General features: G+C 35.2%; 2 protein-coding genes across 3 annotated transcripts in view; one reads left to right on the forward strand and one right to left on the reverse strand.

The window, feature by feature from the left end:
* Positions 1-1,242: 1,242 nt before the first annotated feature.
* On the reverse strand, positions 1,243-6,783 carry LOC137410529 (peroxiredoxin-like 2C). The gene is made up of 4 exons (XM_068095962.1): positions 6,589-6,783; positions 6,129-6,251; positions 4,603-4,837; positions 1,243-1,749 (listed from the first exon to the last, which is right to left on the reverse strand). The coding sequence occupies exons 1-4, from the start codon at positions 6,781-6,783 to the stop codon at positions 1,622-1,624; spliced, it is 681 nt and encodes a 226-aa protein (XP_067952063.1). The 3' UTR covers positions 1,243-1,621.
* Positions 6,784-11,446: 4,663 nt separating this feature from the next.
* Positions 11,447-17,437, forward strand: part of LOC137409002 (DNA polymerase delta catalytic subunit-like) — an 84,197-nt gene continuing 78,206 nt past the window's right edge. For both annotated transcript variants that reach the window (XR_010980265.1, XM_068095534.1), the window contains exons 1-5: positions 11,447-11,625; positions 11,751-11,873; positions 12,410-12,582; positions 14,547-14,640; positions 16,382-16,550. Coding sequence is in view for 1 of the 2 variants with exons in the window: in XM_068095534.1 (XP_067951635.1) it covers positions 11,475-11,625; positions 11,751-11,873; positions 12,410-12,582; positions 14,547-14,640; positions 16,382-16,550 (710 nt within the window). In the remaining variant the exon portion in view is untranslated. The remainder of the gene's footprint in view (positions 11,626-11,750; positions 11,874-12,409; positions 12,583-14,546; positions 14,641-16,381; positions 16,551-17,437) is intronic.

Genomic DNA, 17,437 nt, shown 5'->3' on the forward strand with positions numbered 1-17,437 from the left:
GTTAAACATACATAAAAAGACATTCAATGCAGTCTTTCAACAAAATGAGTGTGAAGTGCTCAACATTCTCCACGTATTTGACTAGAAACATAATTATAAACATACCAGAAGGATTAGTAGCTCTTGTAAGTGTGTGTCAACTGACTGTCACAATGATTCCTGACTAGAATAATAGGCAAGCCAATGGGTAAATAAGGCTTACGTAACAAAGAAATTGCTGTTTGATTACTCTAGCTCTGAAAATTATTCAAATTTAAAATGCGATTGTTTCAGAGATCCGCGAATTGGGTGGGAGCGATTAGATATATGAGTGCATGAATTAGTAACACTCAATAGAATATTTGTTGTGAAAATATGCAGATATCAGCGTCCTTATTGAGCAAAATATTGAAGAAAAAAAAAAGACTCAACCTTCACACATTCTCAATATCACAGGATAAGCCACATTCTATCCTTTTGCATTTCAATGGGAAACAGGAAGGGGAGAGATAACTCCCTTAGAAGAGATGATATTGTACTATCTTTCTTCCAGCATTCTAGTTAGAACAAGAGTTCAGCATACTAATTTTGAAAAGAATGTTTTTGTTTGTGTGCTATCTGTTTAGAAATGTCCAACACAAAGTGCTGTGCTACCTGTCTGGACATATTTAGCACACATTGCGGTGTTACCTGTGTGGACATGTCCAGCACAAATAGCCTTACTTCTTGTATAAACATGTCCAGCAAACAAAAAGCTGTGCTATTTGGCTGAGCATGTCCAGCACAAATAGCTGTGCTATCTGTCTGAACATACCCAGCACACATTGCTGTGCTACCTGTCTAGACATGTGCAGCACAGATCGCAGCACAGATCGCTGTGCTATTTGTCTGGGCAAGCCCAGCTCAAATAGTCATGCTACCTGTCGGGACATGCCTAGCATAGATTGCTGTGCTACCTGCTTATGCATATCCAGCGCAAACTGCTAGACTCTCTGTCTGGGCATGTCCAGCACAAATTGCTGGAATTTCTGTCTGGGCATGTCCAGAACAAATTGCTGTGCTACCTGTCTAAACGTGTCCAGTACAAATAGCCATGCTTCCTGTCAGAACGTATCTGGCACATACAGCCTTCTCATTATATTCACCTTACAAAACATTGAGTGATGTGCAAATAGTTTTATTCATTCCACTGAATAGAACAAACGATTAAAACTCACAGTTCACCTCTTGGAAACAGTCAGTAAAATTATCAAATATCACGTGACAAATGTTCACTACAATATGACTATTAAAAGATTGTTTGTTAAATAGGTTATAAATATTAAACCATTTGAATATATAAATTTGAAAATTTTTTGTTAGCAAGTCATTTAAACTAATGAGCAACACTAATATAAAAGGAAAACATGTTGGCACACAAACTTTTGACAAATTAGAAGCATGTACAGAAAAGGCAAGTTTATTCTAAATATCATATAAAGAAAATTGTCTGAAGAAAAATAAAGACCATATCACACAAGTCAGTCCAAATATCATGTGAAAAATATTAAATATACCATACGCACTGAGTGGGTTGTATGTCAGAAGGGCTAGAATATATCACTGCATTGAAGAAAGTTGTGAATACTATACCCCATTTTTATCAAACGGTAAGGACTCCGCTGTCCTTAGCAAACCTAACATTGGGCACGCCCACCATGTCCAGCAGCTTGTTGATAGGATAATGGTCGGAGCCATTTCTGTCTATGTGAGCAAAATGGCACTTTTCTCCTGTAAAAAGATTTGGAATTAAGCACCAACCACTAACAAATTAATTGGTAAAAATTTTATATATATAAATTTGAAAGTCTGTCGTCCTTCGGTATGTCCAGCTATAACTACTATTAGAATAGCTGTAGCTGGACAACCCTGATGCAACGTCACGGCGTATCGTCATTACGGTAGAAGCCAAGCCCTTATTAGCAAGCTTACTGGAATTTTCCATTGGCAATGTGCCAGGCTAATAGCAAGTGGCAAGCAACTCTCATTACTTCTCATTGTTTATAAGTTGATTTTTAATACCATTTTTCATTGGCATTGTGCCAGGCTAATAGCAAGTGGTACGCAACTCTCATCACTTCTCATTGTTTATAAGCTGATTTTTAATACCCGGGCAACGCCGGGAGGCACAGGTAGTTTTTTTTATAACAATTGGACAGTATGCAGCAAAATTCCAATATTGAGCATTCATAGTAGCTTGCATGTGCCATAATTTTCTTTACAATTAACCTCCACCAGGTGTGTACCATTACAACAGTTAGTACATCTCCGATATTCGACAAATTGCTGTCTGGTTAGAACAAGAGTTCATCATACTGATTTTAAAATGAATACTATTGCTTGAGTGCTATCTGTCTGAACATGTCCCGACAGATAGCACTCCAGCAATAGTATTCACTTGCTAAATCACACTTTGCTAAAAATATTTCGAAAAAAACTATCTTCCAGTATATATGATTGCGTAACAAGGTAATTAATGGGCTTACATGAACTGAAAATTTGTATTATGTTAGTATCCCACAATTCTTCAACTTCAACGAATTTTGATAAATTACAATATAAAGAGTTGTCTGCCCTTTTTCTAATAATACATGTAGCTAATGTAAAAAGAAGAGTTTCTAAATTCACACTTTATAATCATAAATTTATTAAAAAAAATCACTTTACATTTGTTAAATGGATTATCATGGTTCTTATTAAGGCTGCTGAGAAATTCGTGCAAAAGGATTTCCAACAAACATTTCTGTAAGTTGCATCAGCAGCCTAAAATGAAAATCTGCATAAATAAATTTCATGTTGTCATTGTGTGTGTCTGTTATTCCGCATGAATGCTGTGTACTTCTTCATTTTTTGCCCGATATCATCCAAACTTCACACGCATCTGCTCCATGCCTTCTACCAAGTTGCTAAAAATATTGGGTCGCTAAACTCCATCTGGTTCCTGAAAACCAGCCTCTTAAGCACCGACCCGCCGATTATCTGACTAACATTGAGAAAAATTCTGAGCAATGCCAAGCTTCTGGCTAATTTAAACCAGAGATATTTTCGTTTTACTACTAAATAAATAATTGACCTTCTTTGCAGAGACCTTTAGTTTTAGTTTTGATAAAACTCAAATTTCAACTACAATTTGTTTAAGTTGTTCTACCGCGGTGTAACTAATAATCAAAGTGACAGTTGAGAGCGAGTGCTTGCAATGCTGCAATGATGTCATATCTAGCTACTAGCAATCCATGCACTATCTGCACAGCTCATATAATCATCCAATGAATAATCAATGATGCTAACTAACAAACATAAACGATGATATGAAATAAGCCACTTATCAGTGAGTACGGACTTGAGCTGTGATAATAGGCCAAGGCTGAATATGCCTAGCAGAGCTCAAGCAGTCTGTAAGCCGTAGTCAAAACTGCAGGCTGATACAAGCTAAGCAACATGCACTGAACTATTCCTTGCCAAAAAATGATCTCAACATATAATGCATATATGGTATATAACAAACATCATTTTTTCATTGTGTGAGTCTGTTTGTTACTCCGCATAAACGCAGTGTGTTTCTACATTTATTGGTCGACTTTGTCCAAATTTGATCCGCATATGCTTGATAACTTTCATCAGGTCATCAGAATTATTTCACATTAAAACTCCAGAGAAAACGGAAAACTGGAGAACCAGCTTTCTAAACACAGGTTTGATTAAAAGCACAAGAATGCCCTTGGCGTGTATTAAGGACATGCGCTCATGGATTGTTATCATGAAAGCAGTGTAACATTTTGCTGTAAAATCTCCACAGATGCTGGGAGCTATCAAATTGAACATTAAAAAAATACTGGGCAACACCGGGCTAACTGCTAATTCTTGTTAAAACTTTAAAATATCCCGCCGTCTGTCAAGATAAGTAATGATAAGTATTGTTACACATGAAACAAGAAAGTTCTGTAATTTGGTGTTATAAAACATGAATTGAAAGTTTTGCAAAGGCATTTAAACTAGCTTACCAACGTTACATAAGGTAGTTGTTTTTCATTTCAAAGATAATTCCGCCGGAACAAATAGGAGGCTTTTTGTTGCTTGTAACAATATGTTAGTGCTTGAGATTTCAGCATACTGCCAAAATTTTGAATCTGATTGTACAATAAAATAGGCCCCATATTTGCTTTACTGTTACCTTTGTGAGATAATTTTAGTTTGACACTGCATTTTATGTGAGGTAAAACAACAAACTACAAGCTAAAAAGCTTAAACAACCTAAAATAAATTCTTGATAAATTTGACTACTTATAGAGCTTGTTTCCAAACTGTGATATGGTGATGATGATAAGTAGAAATTGTTCACATTTGAAAGCCTAAACACTTAAACTACAACACGACGTTATAAAGATTCACCAGTCTATGAAAAGAAGTAGGCTTTTTTATCAAAGAACAAACAGCTGGCAAACTGAAGTGGCCCGGTTGTCGCATGACAGAAAAATCTTTTTATATATAATTATATGTAAATACAACTTGGGTTTTGATATATGCAGAGCCATAGAGTGTGGGCTCAAATCTTAGTCTTCATTGTTAAATAAATTGGATTATCACCTGGTCCTAAAATGAAGGCTCCGCCTTGCTGCTCTAGGTCTCCCTGGTGCTCTCCAGGAAATGCTGTTGAACGAATAGCAGAGCGGACAACTCCAGTTATAAAAGAAGATTTGGTATGCTTGCTCACAGCCAAATTCCCCAAATCAGGAGAAATTTTGCATCCCATCAGCTTGTACAACTCCCTTGTTCTGTCAGTGTAAAATTCTGCCCAGTAGCCTGTGTCTCGCCGGAATCGCTAAAAATAAGACTATCAATCAGATAATTCTTCTACTATCTCTCTCTGAGTGCCATTTTCTGTGAGGACATAGGCAATCATAGTTCTCCCCCATTTCCTGTAACCATGCCTTCTCTTGGCAGGTTTCAACAGTGGTTTGCTATTGCCTTCTGTTGGGTGTGTTTATTGGGGCACCATCTCTCGCTAGCTGGCCGTTGGCTCGCAGAGGAGCTTCTTCACCCTTTGTTAGGTTTTGTTTTTAGACCCGCAGAGCTGCTAGCCCGCCTCCTCATCCACGATGGAGCGCGGATGGGGAGCCATTTTAGCTACCAACGTTCTGACCAGATTCGACACAAGAGTAATGGTAGTTGGATGCCTTTCCTAACACCACCAATGGTCCCTATGTGACTTAACCACTGATCTAGTGATCATAAGTCAGCACCCTAACCACTGGACCACGGCTGCTCCTCTGCAGTTTTTTTTACTATTGAGAACACTGCATGGCTGTTTTCTGTTGTAGAGGTATCAAATGATTTCAGTTGTAATTGTTTTGGAATAATAGTCATAGGTAGTGTGGCCAGCCTATGATTGGCAGGCTGACATTTGAGCTTCCTCAAAAGTAATCAGTAGTGCCAGAAGAAGCATCCAATCTGAAAATGTTTAGACCTACACATACATTATTAGCTGCAAAGCTGCCAGCACATTTATTACATCCTTAAACACACTAATGAGGTTATTAGCAAAAAATAAAAGTGCACAAACAGTTTAAGGAATGAGAATGCACTAGATATGATCGCTCCTGTGTTCTCAGAGGCCAGTACTACTGCGGTATCGAGAATTTCTGTTTAACCAAAAAAGTGTAACAATATTAAGTTACTTTTTCAACGTCAATGTGGCTGTTAAATTCATTGTTGGTATTGTTTCTGTAATTAGTATATGCTATTGCATACCATGCTTTTTTTGTCAAAAATGAGCATATTAATACACAAAGCATTACAGAAAACTATCAAAAGGTGCATCCACAATATTTTCAGCATGGCGGTTGCATCTTCCCAACCCTAACTTTGGTTAATAACAAAAAAAGCAGTCAGAAACGATCATAATATAAACATCACATGACAAGTCAAAGAAGCTTAGTGTTAGACAAGACTTTTGCTCAATATTTTAGAGGCTTCTCAATTAAACATCTTAAAACTATGAAATCGATATAAGAACGCATAACTGCTCTAATGTAAGTACAACTGCTGATGCTTTCACTTTTTTCACAACCTAAAGATCTTTTTCAAATCATTCATAAGCATTGGAATCTTACCTTCATAAACTTAGTCTCTCCACAACCTATAATGACGAGACGTACTCGTTTGTCTTCCAATGATTGTTTAGGTATCTTTGCTAAATCTTCTACATATTCTTTTGCAGTGAAGCACAAAAAGTGCTACAAAAAACAAGGAAATGAGGCCCTATGATATAATATATGCAACTATTAATGTCATACTTCAAACGGTGCAACAAGCTCAATTATTACCCTGATCCACTAACCTTATTTCAAAGTATGACAACCATGACAGAATTTATGTACCCCTGTTGACGGTGACAAGCTCATCAGCAAAATCATAATTCTTTGTGTTAGAGTGTGAATGATGACATGAAGTTTTTTTGAAGTAACCATTTTGAGATACATTTATAAAAATTTTCAGAGAGGAAAACTCTAGGCAAACCAACATAAACTAAGCTTGAAATGATACTGATAACGGCACTAATGACTGACTTACTCTAATAAAAATAACAATAGTTGTGGCATCATGATAGACTCTCTTGAAGCTAATATCTGCATCGTATTCGGTTTCAACAATGTATTCATTGATAGCTTCCCAGTCCAACCCTGATTCTCCTCCTTCTTCTTCACCTTCTCTTCCCATACTCTGGCTCTTCACTGGCTTTTGCTTTGATATCTCAACAGTTTCCATGACAGTGAAAATGCGGAAGCCCTACCTGCTACAAACAATGGTGCATGACTGAATATTTTCTCATTAGCAATGCATCGAAGTTGTAAATTAATTGTGGTTTCAGAGTGCAATTCTAAATTATGACATCAATAAACTATTGTTGCAATTATTTTTGCCATTTATAGGCAGCTTTGTTGTAATTATAGTCAAAGTCATAACTGTTAAAGTCATAGCTATGTTCTAAACCTAAAAGATCAATTATTTATTAAAGATTTTAGACATTATATGAACCCAATAGCCAAATGCTCATAGAAAGTAAACTAACAAGCTAGCATACTATCAAAACGTTGCATAATACCATGTGTAAGTAAATTACATTAAGTAGCACATATTACACAAAAAATGTGAGCAATCAAACAAAACACAAATAAAAATACATTTAAAAGGTCACCTTAACCACAACGTCTCATTTATTGAGAGCGATTAATCAGACAAAATATGAAAAAAACAACACTAGTATTTGATTTTATTTAAACATGTTGTTAAATAATAAATAACATATACAATTTCAATAACAAAAGATTATTGGTTGATACGTATAATTGGCAAGTTATGTCATCGGCGCTCTAAGTTTTATAATACACTACATGTATATTTCAAGGGTGGCTAACTTTAAATAAAATAATATGTATATTTTATTTAGCAATCCCCTTAATTATAAATATTTTTTTACATCCGTGAATGATTTAATTTTCTTTTGGCCATTTGCCACAGCACCATTAGTATCGACATAACACGCGCAGTTTGAAAAAATAACTCGATCGTTGAGGATGCGTCGCCAATGCAACAAAAAAGCGGAAACACTATAATAAAAAGTTTTATTTGAAACGTTAGTTATGTCCTTACTTGGTTCACGTAGTCGACGAGCGAGGTATTATATTGACGGCACAACACAGATCTACGCACAGTCTTTATACATTTACGTAACCATTTTTGTGAACGAGAGCTTAGCCTACCAAATAAACCAATGGAACCTTCAGTTGGCAACAACTCGCAAAGCAGTTCTGGGGTATGGCGGGAATACTTAGTTTCTGACTTGTCTCATATTCCTAAAATCATTTTTGTATCACTAGCACTAGAAATACTATATGTAATCTTTTCACTATACATGCCTTAATTCAAATATGCATTTGTGATCACTTATGACAATATATCCATATCACGAATTATAAATATTTTCTGAGTAAACAATGTTTTGTAAGCATGTCTCAATTTGGATTATACTAAGATCAATTTGCTTTAATCCTATTATCGTAGCGTTTTTGAAAAGACGGATTTTTTTTGCAATTTAATTATAATTAGCGTTACTTTATATTCTGGGCTTATGTCTGAGCGTAGTTTGTTATACTGAAGTAGACGCATCACGCTCTCAGTATTCACATCAATCGTATGATAACACTAATATGATTAAATCACTTTTTATCACTTTATTGAAATTCTTTCAAATTCATTACATTGGTATGATGGCTTCAACTATGAAAGGGCATTCACCACAAAATCCAAGACTATAACAACCATAATACATGTACTAGAGAACTCAATAAACTAATGAGTTCTTAACCTAAAAGTGGTACAGACAAAAAATTATTTTGTCTCCAACTTTTTTTCAAGCTATTAATGTAAAATACATCAAACAGTTTTGAGAAGCTACAAAATGAAACATTACACTTTATTTATAACATCAAAGGACAGATAAGCTTTGCAAAACTGAGAGAAGATACTGGTATTGAGTCTCTGAGGGAGAGGGAAAACAAAAAAACGCAATAGACTGTTTGTTAGGTGTGAAGCTGAAGCTATTGAGCCATCGTTCCAGTGTGATAGCATAGGTTATAATACTTGTCGAAGAGCAAACACCTATACACCATGTATATAAACCAATGTTTTATCTTTCTTATTGGCCTCATACACTAAAGAAATTATGATCTTAAAAAGTATTTAACACCTTCAGATAAAGTTAGAGACAACAAAAAACAAACACATGTAAACAAAGATCTTATTTGGAACCGCTTTTCTTAAGTACTAAGGTATTGTGTTCATTTTACGCACTTGTTAAGTGTGGTCTTAGTGGGAAAATCTAAAAAGACAATACTATAGACCAAAAGGTACTTAACCACATTTGCTTATAACTCATTTTTTTCGCGCAAATCATCCTACATAGGCTGCATCAAAGACGGTGAAACCTCTACCTAGTTTTCCCATATTGATCATTATTATTGTTGATCCACTAAGTTGACTCTTATAGAGTTGAATTAATAGCCTATGTGCAATTTCCTTTTTTATACAGCCCCTTTTATGGTTGTCATGCTGTACAAGCTTATATTGCCTCCTAAATGATGTGAACACCTTGTTAAGCACCATCTTACGTTGTATGATTTCTAACTAGGCATTTTTTAGAGGCACCGCTAATGTCGCATTCCATATTTAAATGATTTTGTGATTTCACATGCTCGTTTTTATGAAACTCAATTTAGTTTTAATGTGTTTAGACAGTAAGAAATGCTTTAACCAATCACACCATCAAATCAATCATTTTACAGAACCTCAATATAGTAATCCTCTCATTTCGTGGCTTCAATAACACCTTTGCTGTATCAGAGGTTTTTGATGGCCTTATTTTGTATACATACAGCAATACGCTGTCAGTCGGTAATATGGTAATATGATATGGAAGTCCCACGGTAACCAGCTGGTTTATGTCAATGATAAAAATAGAATCTCTACCAAGAATAGCTCAAGACTGATTTTCAAGTATTGAAAGGATTTTGACCATCCCTCCTCATTCATCTACAGAGAATAACCAGCTTTCCATCATTTTGCTATCCTCATGCTCATTGGCTCAAGAATATTTTGCATTGGTTTTGTCTCTCTTGTCCCAACCATGCTTCACCGTTCAGTTCTCATTAATCTTTCGGTGATTGCAGCATTGTATCCATATACAATGTACTACAAAATAAGTAATGCAGATTTCGTTTACTTCTGGATTGCAGCCATCATAGTTTATATGATGTATTATTTTGTGTGCAATTTTACCCATTCTGAAATATATCAAATTAAAGATTTAATAAGGTAGGTTGAAGCAATGCACACAATGACAATTTAATGCATCTATATGAGTAGGCTACTGCTCAAGATATGCATAAATATTTCAAAGGTTTTATTCATCTGAAAGTAACTATACATCCATGCAAGAATTTCCATAGCTTTAGCTCATTGGCTGCTGAGTTGTTTAGCACACCAACTGCCTTATTATTAAATATTTTGACAAGTATTTGCCAATGTTCCCTTGAAATTGTTTGGTCTTTAGAGCACTTCGAGACACAAATTTTATCGAATTTACTGTGAATAGTATTGAAAAAATAGTTGTACAGTTTTATTCGACCAAATCATACTGAAGTAATGCTCAAACCATTTAAAGCTGTGACGAAATCTATTTAATATTGTTTTACAACTATGGCAGGTTTGTGCTATATTTAATAAATGTAGTCTAGGTCTTCATTAGTTGGAAGACTTTATGGCCGGTAATCAGTTTTAGTTTTTGGCTGGCTCCCGAAAAAGCAGCTTGAGTGCATATAATTTTTTCACGGATGAGTTTTAGAGCTCCTAAAAGTGCAACAGCACTTTTATTTTCATGTCATTGTGCAGCATTGTTTCATACAACCATTTTATTATGACACCCTATATTTATCTTGCCAAATATCTTGGGTTTGGTTATTGTGCTATTTTGCCTGATGCTGTTGCAAAATTGTTATTATTGGTGATTTGCGTTCTTTTTTTCTGTTATAACCAATTGTTTTCTCTGACAGCTTATAACTCCAGTATAATTAACATTTTGAAGCCTGGTCTTGTATAATATACAAGCATGTCCCTTGATCCTGAACTGTATTAACAACTTTCCATCAACTGAAAGCACTTAGGAGAGCACAATTTCTTTTGACCGGAATATCATTTTGAAGCTTCAAGCTCGTAGAAAACAATGAAAGGTGTGAAAATAAAATAGAGCGAATAGCTCTTATTTCACTCTCTCTCTCTCAAAAGTGATCTTTCAGAGGTAACTGTAGATACATAATTGCGATACACTGAGTCAGATAAGTGGTTTGTATGTTTTTATGAAGAAAAAAACTACTAGCTTTGGTGTCAAGCTTTTTTTGCTAATGGTAAGTTTTCCAGCTGTATCTATTTATCTGTATCTGTTTATTTCTAACCTTTCATTAGCAAGAACTTCACTCAGTCTTTCATTAGAAACTAATGTCTTGTAGGCAGCCGTTTTTTTCCCAGTCAGTTTAAAATGTTCACAGTGTTTCAGTGATATCTCAAAAATTAGTAGTCCAATCGATTTGAACCTTCAGAGTTACACTGAAAACCAAATCAGGCACAAAGTAACAAAGACTTCGTAACTGTACTTCAACCAGAATTTGGGGAAAGCAAATGAAACTGCACCGCCGAGTTTTCTCGGGCTTAGGATCTGATGAAAAACATCTTAAATTATCTCAGGTCCAGACTTCAAAGTGTTAAGCAGCCTCTCATTTTTATATGTCTACAAAGAATATTTAAATCATTTGAAAGAACTGACATGGTCTCCATTACACTAACAAATTAATTTCTCATGGTGATTTTTTAAGGTTTTGGAACTCTAAGTTGGCAAATTAAAGGCAATGGCTGGCAACAAACGGCCAGGCTCTTCTCAGGGTAGTCAGTCTTCCAAGAGAGCAAGGGATGATGCTGAGGTTGAAGAAGACCCTTCTGCTTTTGAGTTGGAGTTGGCACTCCTTGAAGAGGAAGAAATGGAATTCCAGGCATCTCAAGGTGTTGATCAGAAGTGACTTTTCTTTTTTACCAATTCTCAATGTCCTAGTAAAAATGCAAAGACTTTGCTCTAGATAAATATACCCCCTAGTATATGCTTACTGGATATATTCTTGTGTTATTAGGCGTAGGCCCAGATTCTGAGCCAGCTGCATCATCGTCCTCATCACGGCCTGCTCTCAAAAAGCCTATAGACGAAAAAGAAGACTCCATAATCTTTCAACAGATCGATATTGACTACTACGTAGGTAGGTAGTCATGTATTTTCATAATTGCTATAACCAGTAATTAACTCTAGCTTTTTTAAATAATTTTATTTGTCTTTCACCACTGCTGTAGACTGGCCGTTTGACTTGTTGGTTGTCAACTTTTTTGGATGGTCTTAATGTCTGTGATGCCTTTAATGAGCAATCATTGACATAAATGCTCATTTTAGTAAAATTATTCATTCGCATTCATCCTTTTGGATTCCAAAACAAGTGTTTCTTATTAGATTCTATTTGTGAGCTGAAATATTGATCAGCGGAAACAATTGCATTTTGAAGTACCGCAGCTAATTCCAGGCATCTCAAGGTGTTTATCAGAAGTGACTTTTCTTTTTTACCAATTCCCAATGTCCTTGTAAAATACCCTGCTAGGTTTTCTTAAAGTGCTTCTAAACATTTCTTAACGAAACATTTTATAATAAGAACTTTATTTCAGCCTGAACTCTTGTGACTCCTTGATTTCGATATTCAATACGAGTTGATCTTTTTGTATGTACTGACTATACATCTACCATTAGGCCACCATCGAGCGGGGATGCCTGGTCTACAGTCAGGCTCCGTTCCTATCGTAAGAATGTTTGGAGTGACAATGGAGGGGCACAGTGTGATGGCACATGTACACGGATTTCATCCACACTTCTATGTCAAGGCACCACCCAATTTCGTCTCACAGGACTGCTGGGACTTCAAGGTTGCTTTCTTTTCAGATTTTCTTATTTATATTGAAATCTCTTTGAAGTAAGTGAATAGTTGCATTTTTCTATTTTATTAATTAATCACAGAGAGAAGTGAGAGTAGGCTCTGAGTTGAATATAAAAACACAATCTTTTCGGTCTTTTTTGCTTGTTTTTTGATTTTTCAGAAAAAAACTTGAAGGTTGACTTGCAACAAAATTCACATTACAGCTATTTGATATCAAAAGGTTCACCATGTCTTACTCTGCTGTGTTGTGCATACAAAATATGTGAAAATGTGATTACAAGCTCAAAAAAGCTCAAAAAAGCTCAAAAACGAACAGTTAATCGCAGCCATCACAAAAACGTCGTAGGTTGGAATCCCTCTCAAATTGTGATGTAGTTGAACATGATGTGCTTCTGTTTACATTTTCATACAACCTCATTCGTCGAAGTATTTTCGCAAATAAACTTCACGCATTCAATAAAACCATGTCTATTGTCCTTACGCGTCTATTTTATTATTATTGTAATGCTGTCACTTTGAGCACTGATATCTCAAAACCTAGCCTGAAAATTAATTTAATTTTTTAATCTTAGCTCGGTGCATATCATCATCTAATAAACATGAGAAGCCTGTTGGTCACTTGTGATGGTCGAAAATGCTGCAGGATTAGTTCGCGCCATTTGGTAGAAAATGTGGGTCACATAATCAGATTATGACTAGATGATTAAACCAAGCTGAAACGTCTCTATAACACCCAAACCTCTATATTTGATACGGGCTTTTCGGTAGAACCCAAAATGATTGTCATAAACTAGTGCTACGAAAAGTGTTATATTGAGCCTTTTATTGGCCTTTCAATTCATGTGATAACATCACGTGTCAAAACAATAGCCACATCGAGTTGAATATGTCATCAAGATAAGGGATTCCAACCTACGGCCGTTTTTTTAACTGTTCATTTTTGCGCATTTTTTATTTATCGGTCGATGTGAAGATGGAAACACGAACAGTTGCAAACACAAATGTAGTGCAAAGTTGCTAGACCATTAAGTGACATAGGAGAAAATGACTCCAAATCTCTAAGCAGAATTTTATGGAGGGCAAATCTCAACTAGGAACAATAGCCTTGCCATCACTGAGGTAGACAGCTTGGTTTCATTGCTAAACAAGTAAAGGCGTGGATTGCTCACTGATCATCATTAAATAGATGTGATCTAACACTAACCCTGCTGCTCATTCTTTTATAGTACATGTATATTTTAATTACAAATTAATAATTCTTACAGTTTGTATATGATTGGAAATATTTTTCCGTTTCAAGAAATATGGTCCATCGAAAAGTTGGTTATGAATTTTAAGTAACCAGCATGGCTATGTATGTAGACATCAGCAATCAACCAACCTTGTAAGCCTGGCCGCAAGGTTCTAATGTCTCATTTTTCACCACAGAGCCTGATAAACGATTTCTAATACAGGGATTCCAATGATTCCAATTGCCAATGATCCAGGAATTCCAAGATTAATTTGACTAAAAAAAAGAAATTCCTTAGTTGGCTGCACTAAGCGACAAACTCACTCACATTCTATTAAAGTATCATCTGATCTTTTTGTATTTTAACTAATGACTTTGCTGGTTAAGATCATTGGCCATGCCCTTCCGTTGTTACTGAAAATGAAAAAAATTTGCTCCGTAATGCGTTTACATTTTCCACTAACATTGTACAGTGTAAAAAGTGTACCTCCTCTTAAAAGAATTCATCAATAAAATACAAGCGCTACAGAAGTGAACAGACTCCTGCATGTTGGACCTAATGCTGATGTCATTGGAAGCAAGTCAGTTCTTAGCTCGGTGCCAAACTTGAGTTTATGAAAAACTGTCTATTGTCTATAGGTTAAGCTCTTCTAACATAAAAAGCATCACTAAAATACTTACGATAGACTGAGTGTCTCGTATATGTAGATATATATTTGTAGAGCTGTCTGAATGCCAAGGTTATAGCTGACATGAGGTCTAACAAAGATAACATCACACATGCCGTTCTAGCAGTCGATGTGCTCATGAAGGAGAGTTAGTATTGCCCTTACTTCTCTTTTGTGTTGCAAAGCGTTACTTCTTTGTCCGCCTTGTTTCGCTGCAGATATAATTGATGATGATTAATTTTTTTAAACATTTGAAATAGCAGTTTACCCAAAGTGATTTGCAGATAGACATTTTGTAAGAAGATTATTGGTTGAAAATTAATCTGTGAATTGACTTGTTAGCTAATAGAATTCAGAATAAAACGGCCAATAAAGAGCCAATGTATTGCTGATTCGTTTCTGTTTAAAAATGAAAATAGTCGTAGTTGGACCATGAAATCTCCGTTTTAAAATATCATATGATAGTAATATAATTAAGAAATACATAATTCGCTGTGACAACTTCTTTCAACTCAGCCTGATGGATTCCTGACAGTTATCGCGAGCACATTTATTTAGGCATCCTACATATGACAATCCAGACTACATTCACATACCCATAGCCCTGTCACCAATAACATATAGGAGGTATATCATTGGCAAGGTGCTATGCGAGTCCTTATTTGAGTAGCCCATGGATTGTCTGGGAGTTGCAATGTTTACGCAACCAGTCATTCAATTAAATTTTATTTGCTTTTATGGTTGGTGGGACGACTTCTTAACACGGCATATTGAAAAGTTGATTGAGCGCTTTTATTATCTGGGCTCACAAATTCTGTTTGCGAATGAGGTTATTACTAACGTGTCCACCCTGATTAAACATATGATTATTTTATAATAATATATTTTTAATTTTAGTTTATCAATTAATATTTTAATAATAATTTGATATATATTTGAGTATATAATAATTTGATTAACAATATGTTTGTTACTCAGTCTATATATGAAGACATCAGTTAAGAAGGCCTGCATTAAAGAGGTTTAGACTGCTTATCAGCCACATACGTTGTATCACTGAATTTATGATCCTTTTATTGACTTGCTGCTGATACAAGTTGTAATAATGTCCTAGTAGCCAGCTGGTCATCAAGTGATTAGACTAGAGTGATTTGCACCTTTCATAAGTTTTTTTTATCAAATCATACTATAGCCTAACAACAACTCCTTTTAACTGGCTTCTGCATTTTCATTCGAGCTTTAAATTAATTGTTAATTAATAAAAACTTCTGACACTGACTATCCAAACAATTTTACTACCTTTTGATAAGATTATTTCAGATAAATGTATAGAATATTATTATTCGTTATTATTGTTTGCGCTTGCACCGTAATTTTATGATTTACAATTTGAGGTTGTATAGCCAGTCATACTTAGTCTATACTTTTCTTCTCGGGACTCTATAGTTGGTTATCTATAAATGACATGTGTCTTAGTCTCTCCTGTTAGTTATATAGTTAATAGCTTCTAGAAGATTCTTTTAGCATGACAAAAGAAAATATAGAGGATTTGTCACTCAACTTGATGTTTAACTCAAAGTCTGTAGATGTAAGATTAGGTTTATAGTGTGAGATCTTTGCATTTTACATTATTTCTCTTTTTGTATGCACTTTCATACAGCAAGTAAGTCAGACCATACATTTTAATTAGAAGAATTTAGCTCTGATTTATCTGCTCACTTGACTTATAGTTTCATTTTTTTTTCAATTTCTTTGTAATTGTTTTTTTTACACAGCCCTAATCTTTTGACAATTTGTTACTGAAGGCAATCTGAGTCTACTAACTCTAACCCTACTAACTCTACTAACACCGCTACTAGGTTTTGTTGAACATTTATCATGTGCTGCAGGTATTTATGGATATCATGGAAACAAAAAGGAACAGTTTCTCAAGATAACTTTAGCTCTGCCCAAGTTTGTGGCTCCCGCGAAACGGTTGCTTGAACGTGACTTTGCTTTCGGAAGTTACCCTGGCCATGAATATCAGGCATACGAGTCAAATGTCGAATTTGAAGTCAGGTAAGGCTATATACCTGTATTTGAGTAGTGTGTTTGACCACATTAGACTATCTTACTATTCCAAAGTAATAGTCTTTGTTACTATTACTTTGAAGTCGTAGTAACAAATACTTCTAAGCAACAAGCCCTTGGAAGTATCTGTTACTATGACCTTTGACCTGTGCCCGGTCAGACTGCTAATCTACATAAGTGTTCAGCTTTTCAGCAACGAATCAGTTTCACATCCCCATCCTCAAAATATGTGAGAGATAAAATATTCAGTTGTTACACACTTTTATTGGAAATAATAAATTTCATTTAGTTTTTTATTACAATAATGTGCTTTTTTCCTGTTAGCCACTCAATGAATGTATTATTAAAGGTTGATGTGTAACAAAATTCACATTACAGTTATTTCGTACCAAAAGATTCACCATGTCTTACTCTGTTGTGTTGTAGGTGCAAAAAATATGTGGAAATGTGATTAAAAGTTCTAAAAAGCTCAAAAATGAACAGTTAATCGCAGCCATCACGAAAACGCCGTAGATCGGAATACCTTTCCAAAACGATTCAAATGTGATGTAGATGTGATGTGGCTTCTGTTTACACTTTCATGCAACCTCATTCGTCAAAATATTTTCACAAATATACTTTACGCATTCAATAAAACCATGTCTATTGTCCTTACGCGTCTATTTCATCATCATTGTAATGCTGTCATTTTGAGCACTGATATCTCCAAACCTACCTTAAAAATTTGTTTAATTTTTTAGCCTTAGCTTGAAGGATTGCATATCATCCTCTGATAAACATGACGAGCCTGTTGGTCACCTATGATAGTCGAAAAATGCTGCAGAAAATATTCGCGTTGTCTGGCAGGAAGTATGGGTCACATAATCAAATTACGT

The sequence above is a fragment of the Watersipora subatra genome, chromosome 1, assembly GCF_963576615.1.
Source record: "Watersipora subatra chromosome 1, tzWatSuba1.1, whole genome shotgun sequence".
In the NCBI taxonomy this organism is placed as follows: Eukaryota; Metazoa; Bryozoa; class Gymnolaemata; order Cheilostomatida; family Watersiporidae; genus Watersipora; species Watersipora subatra.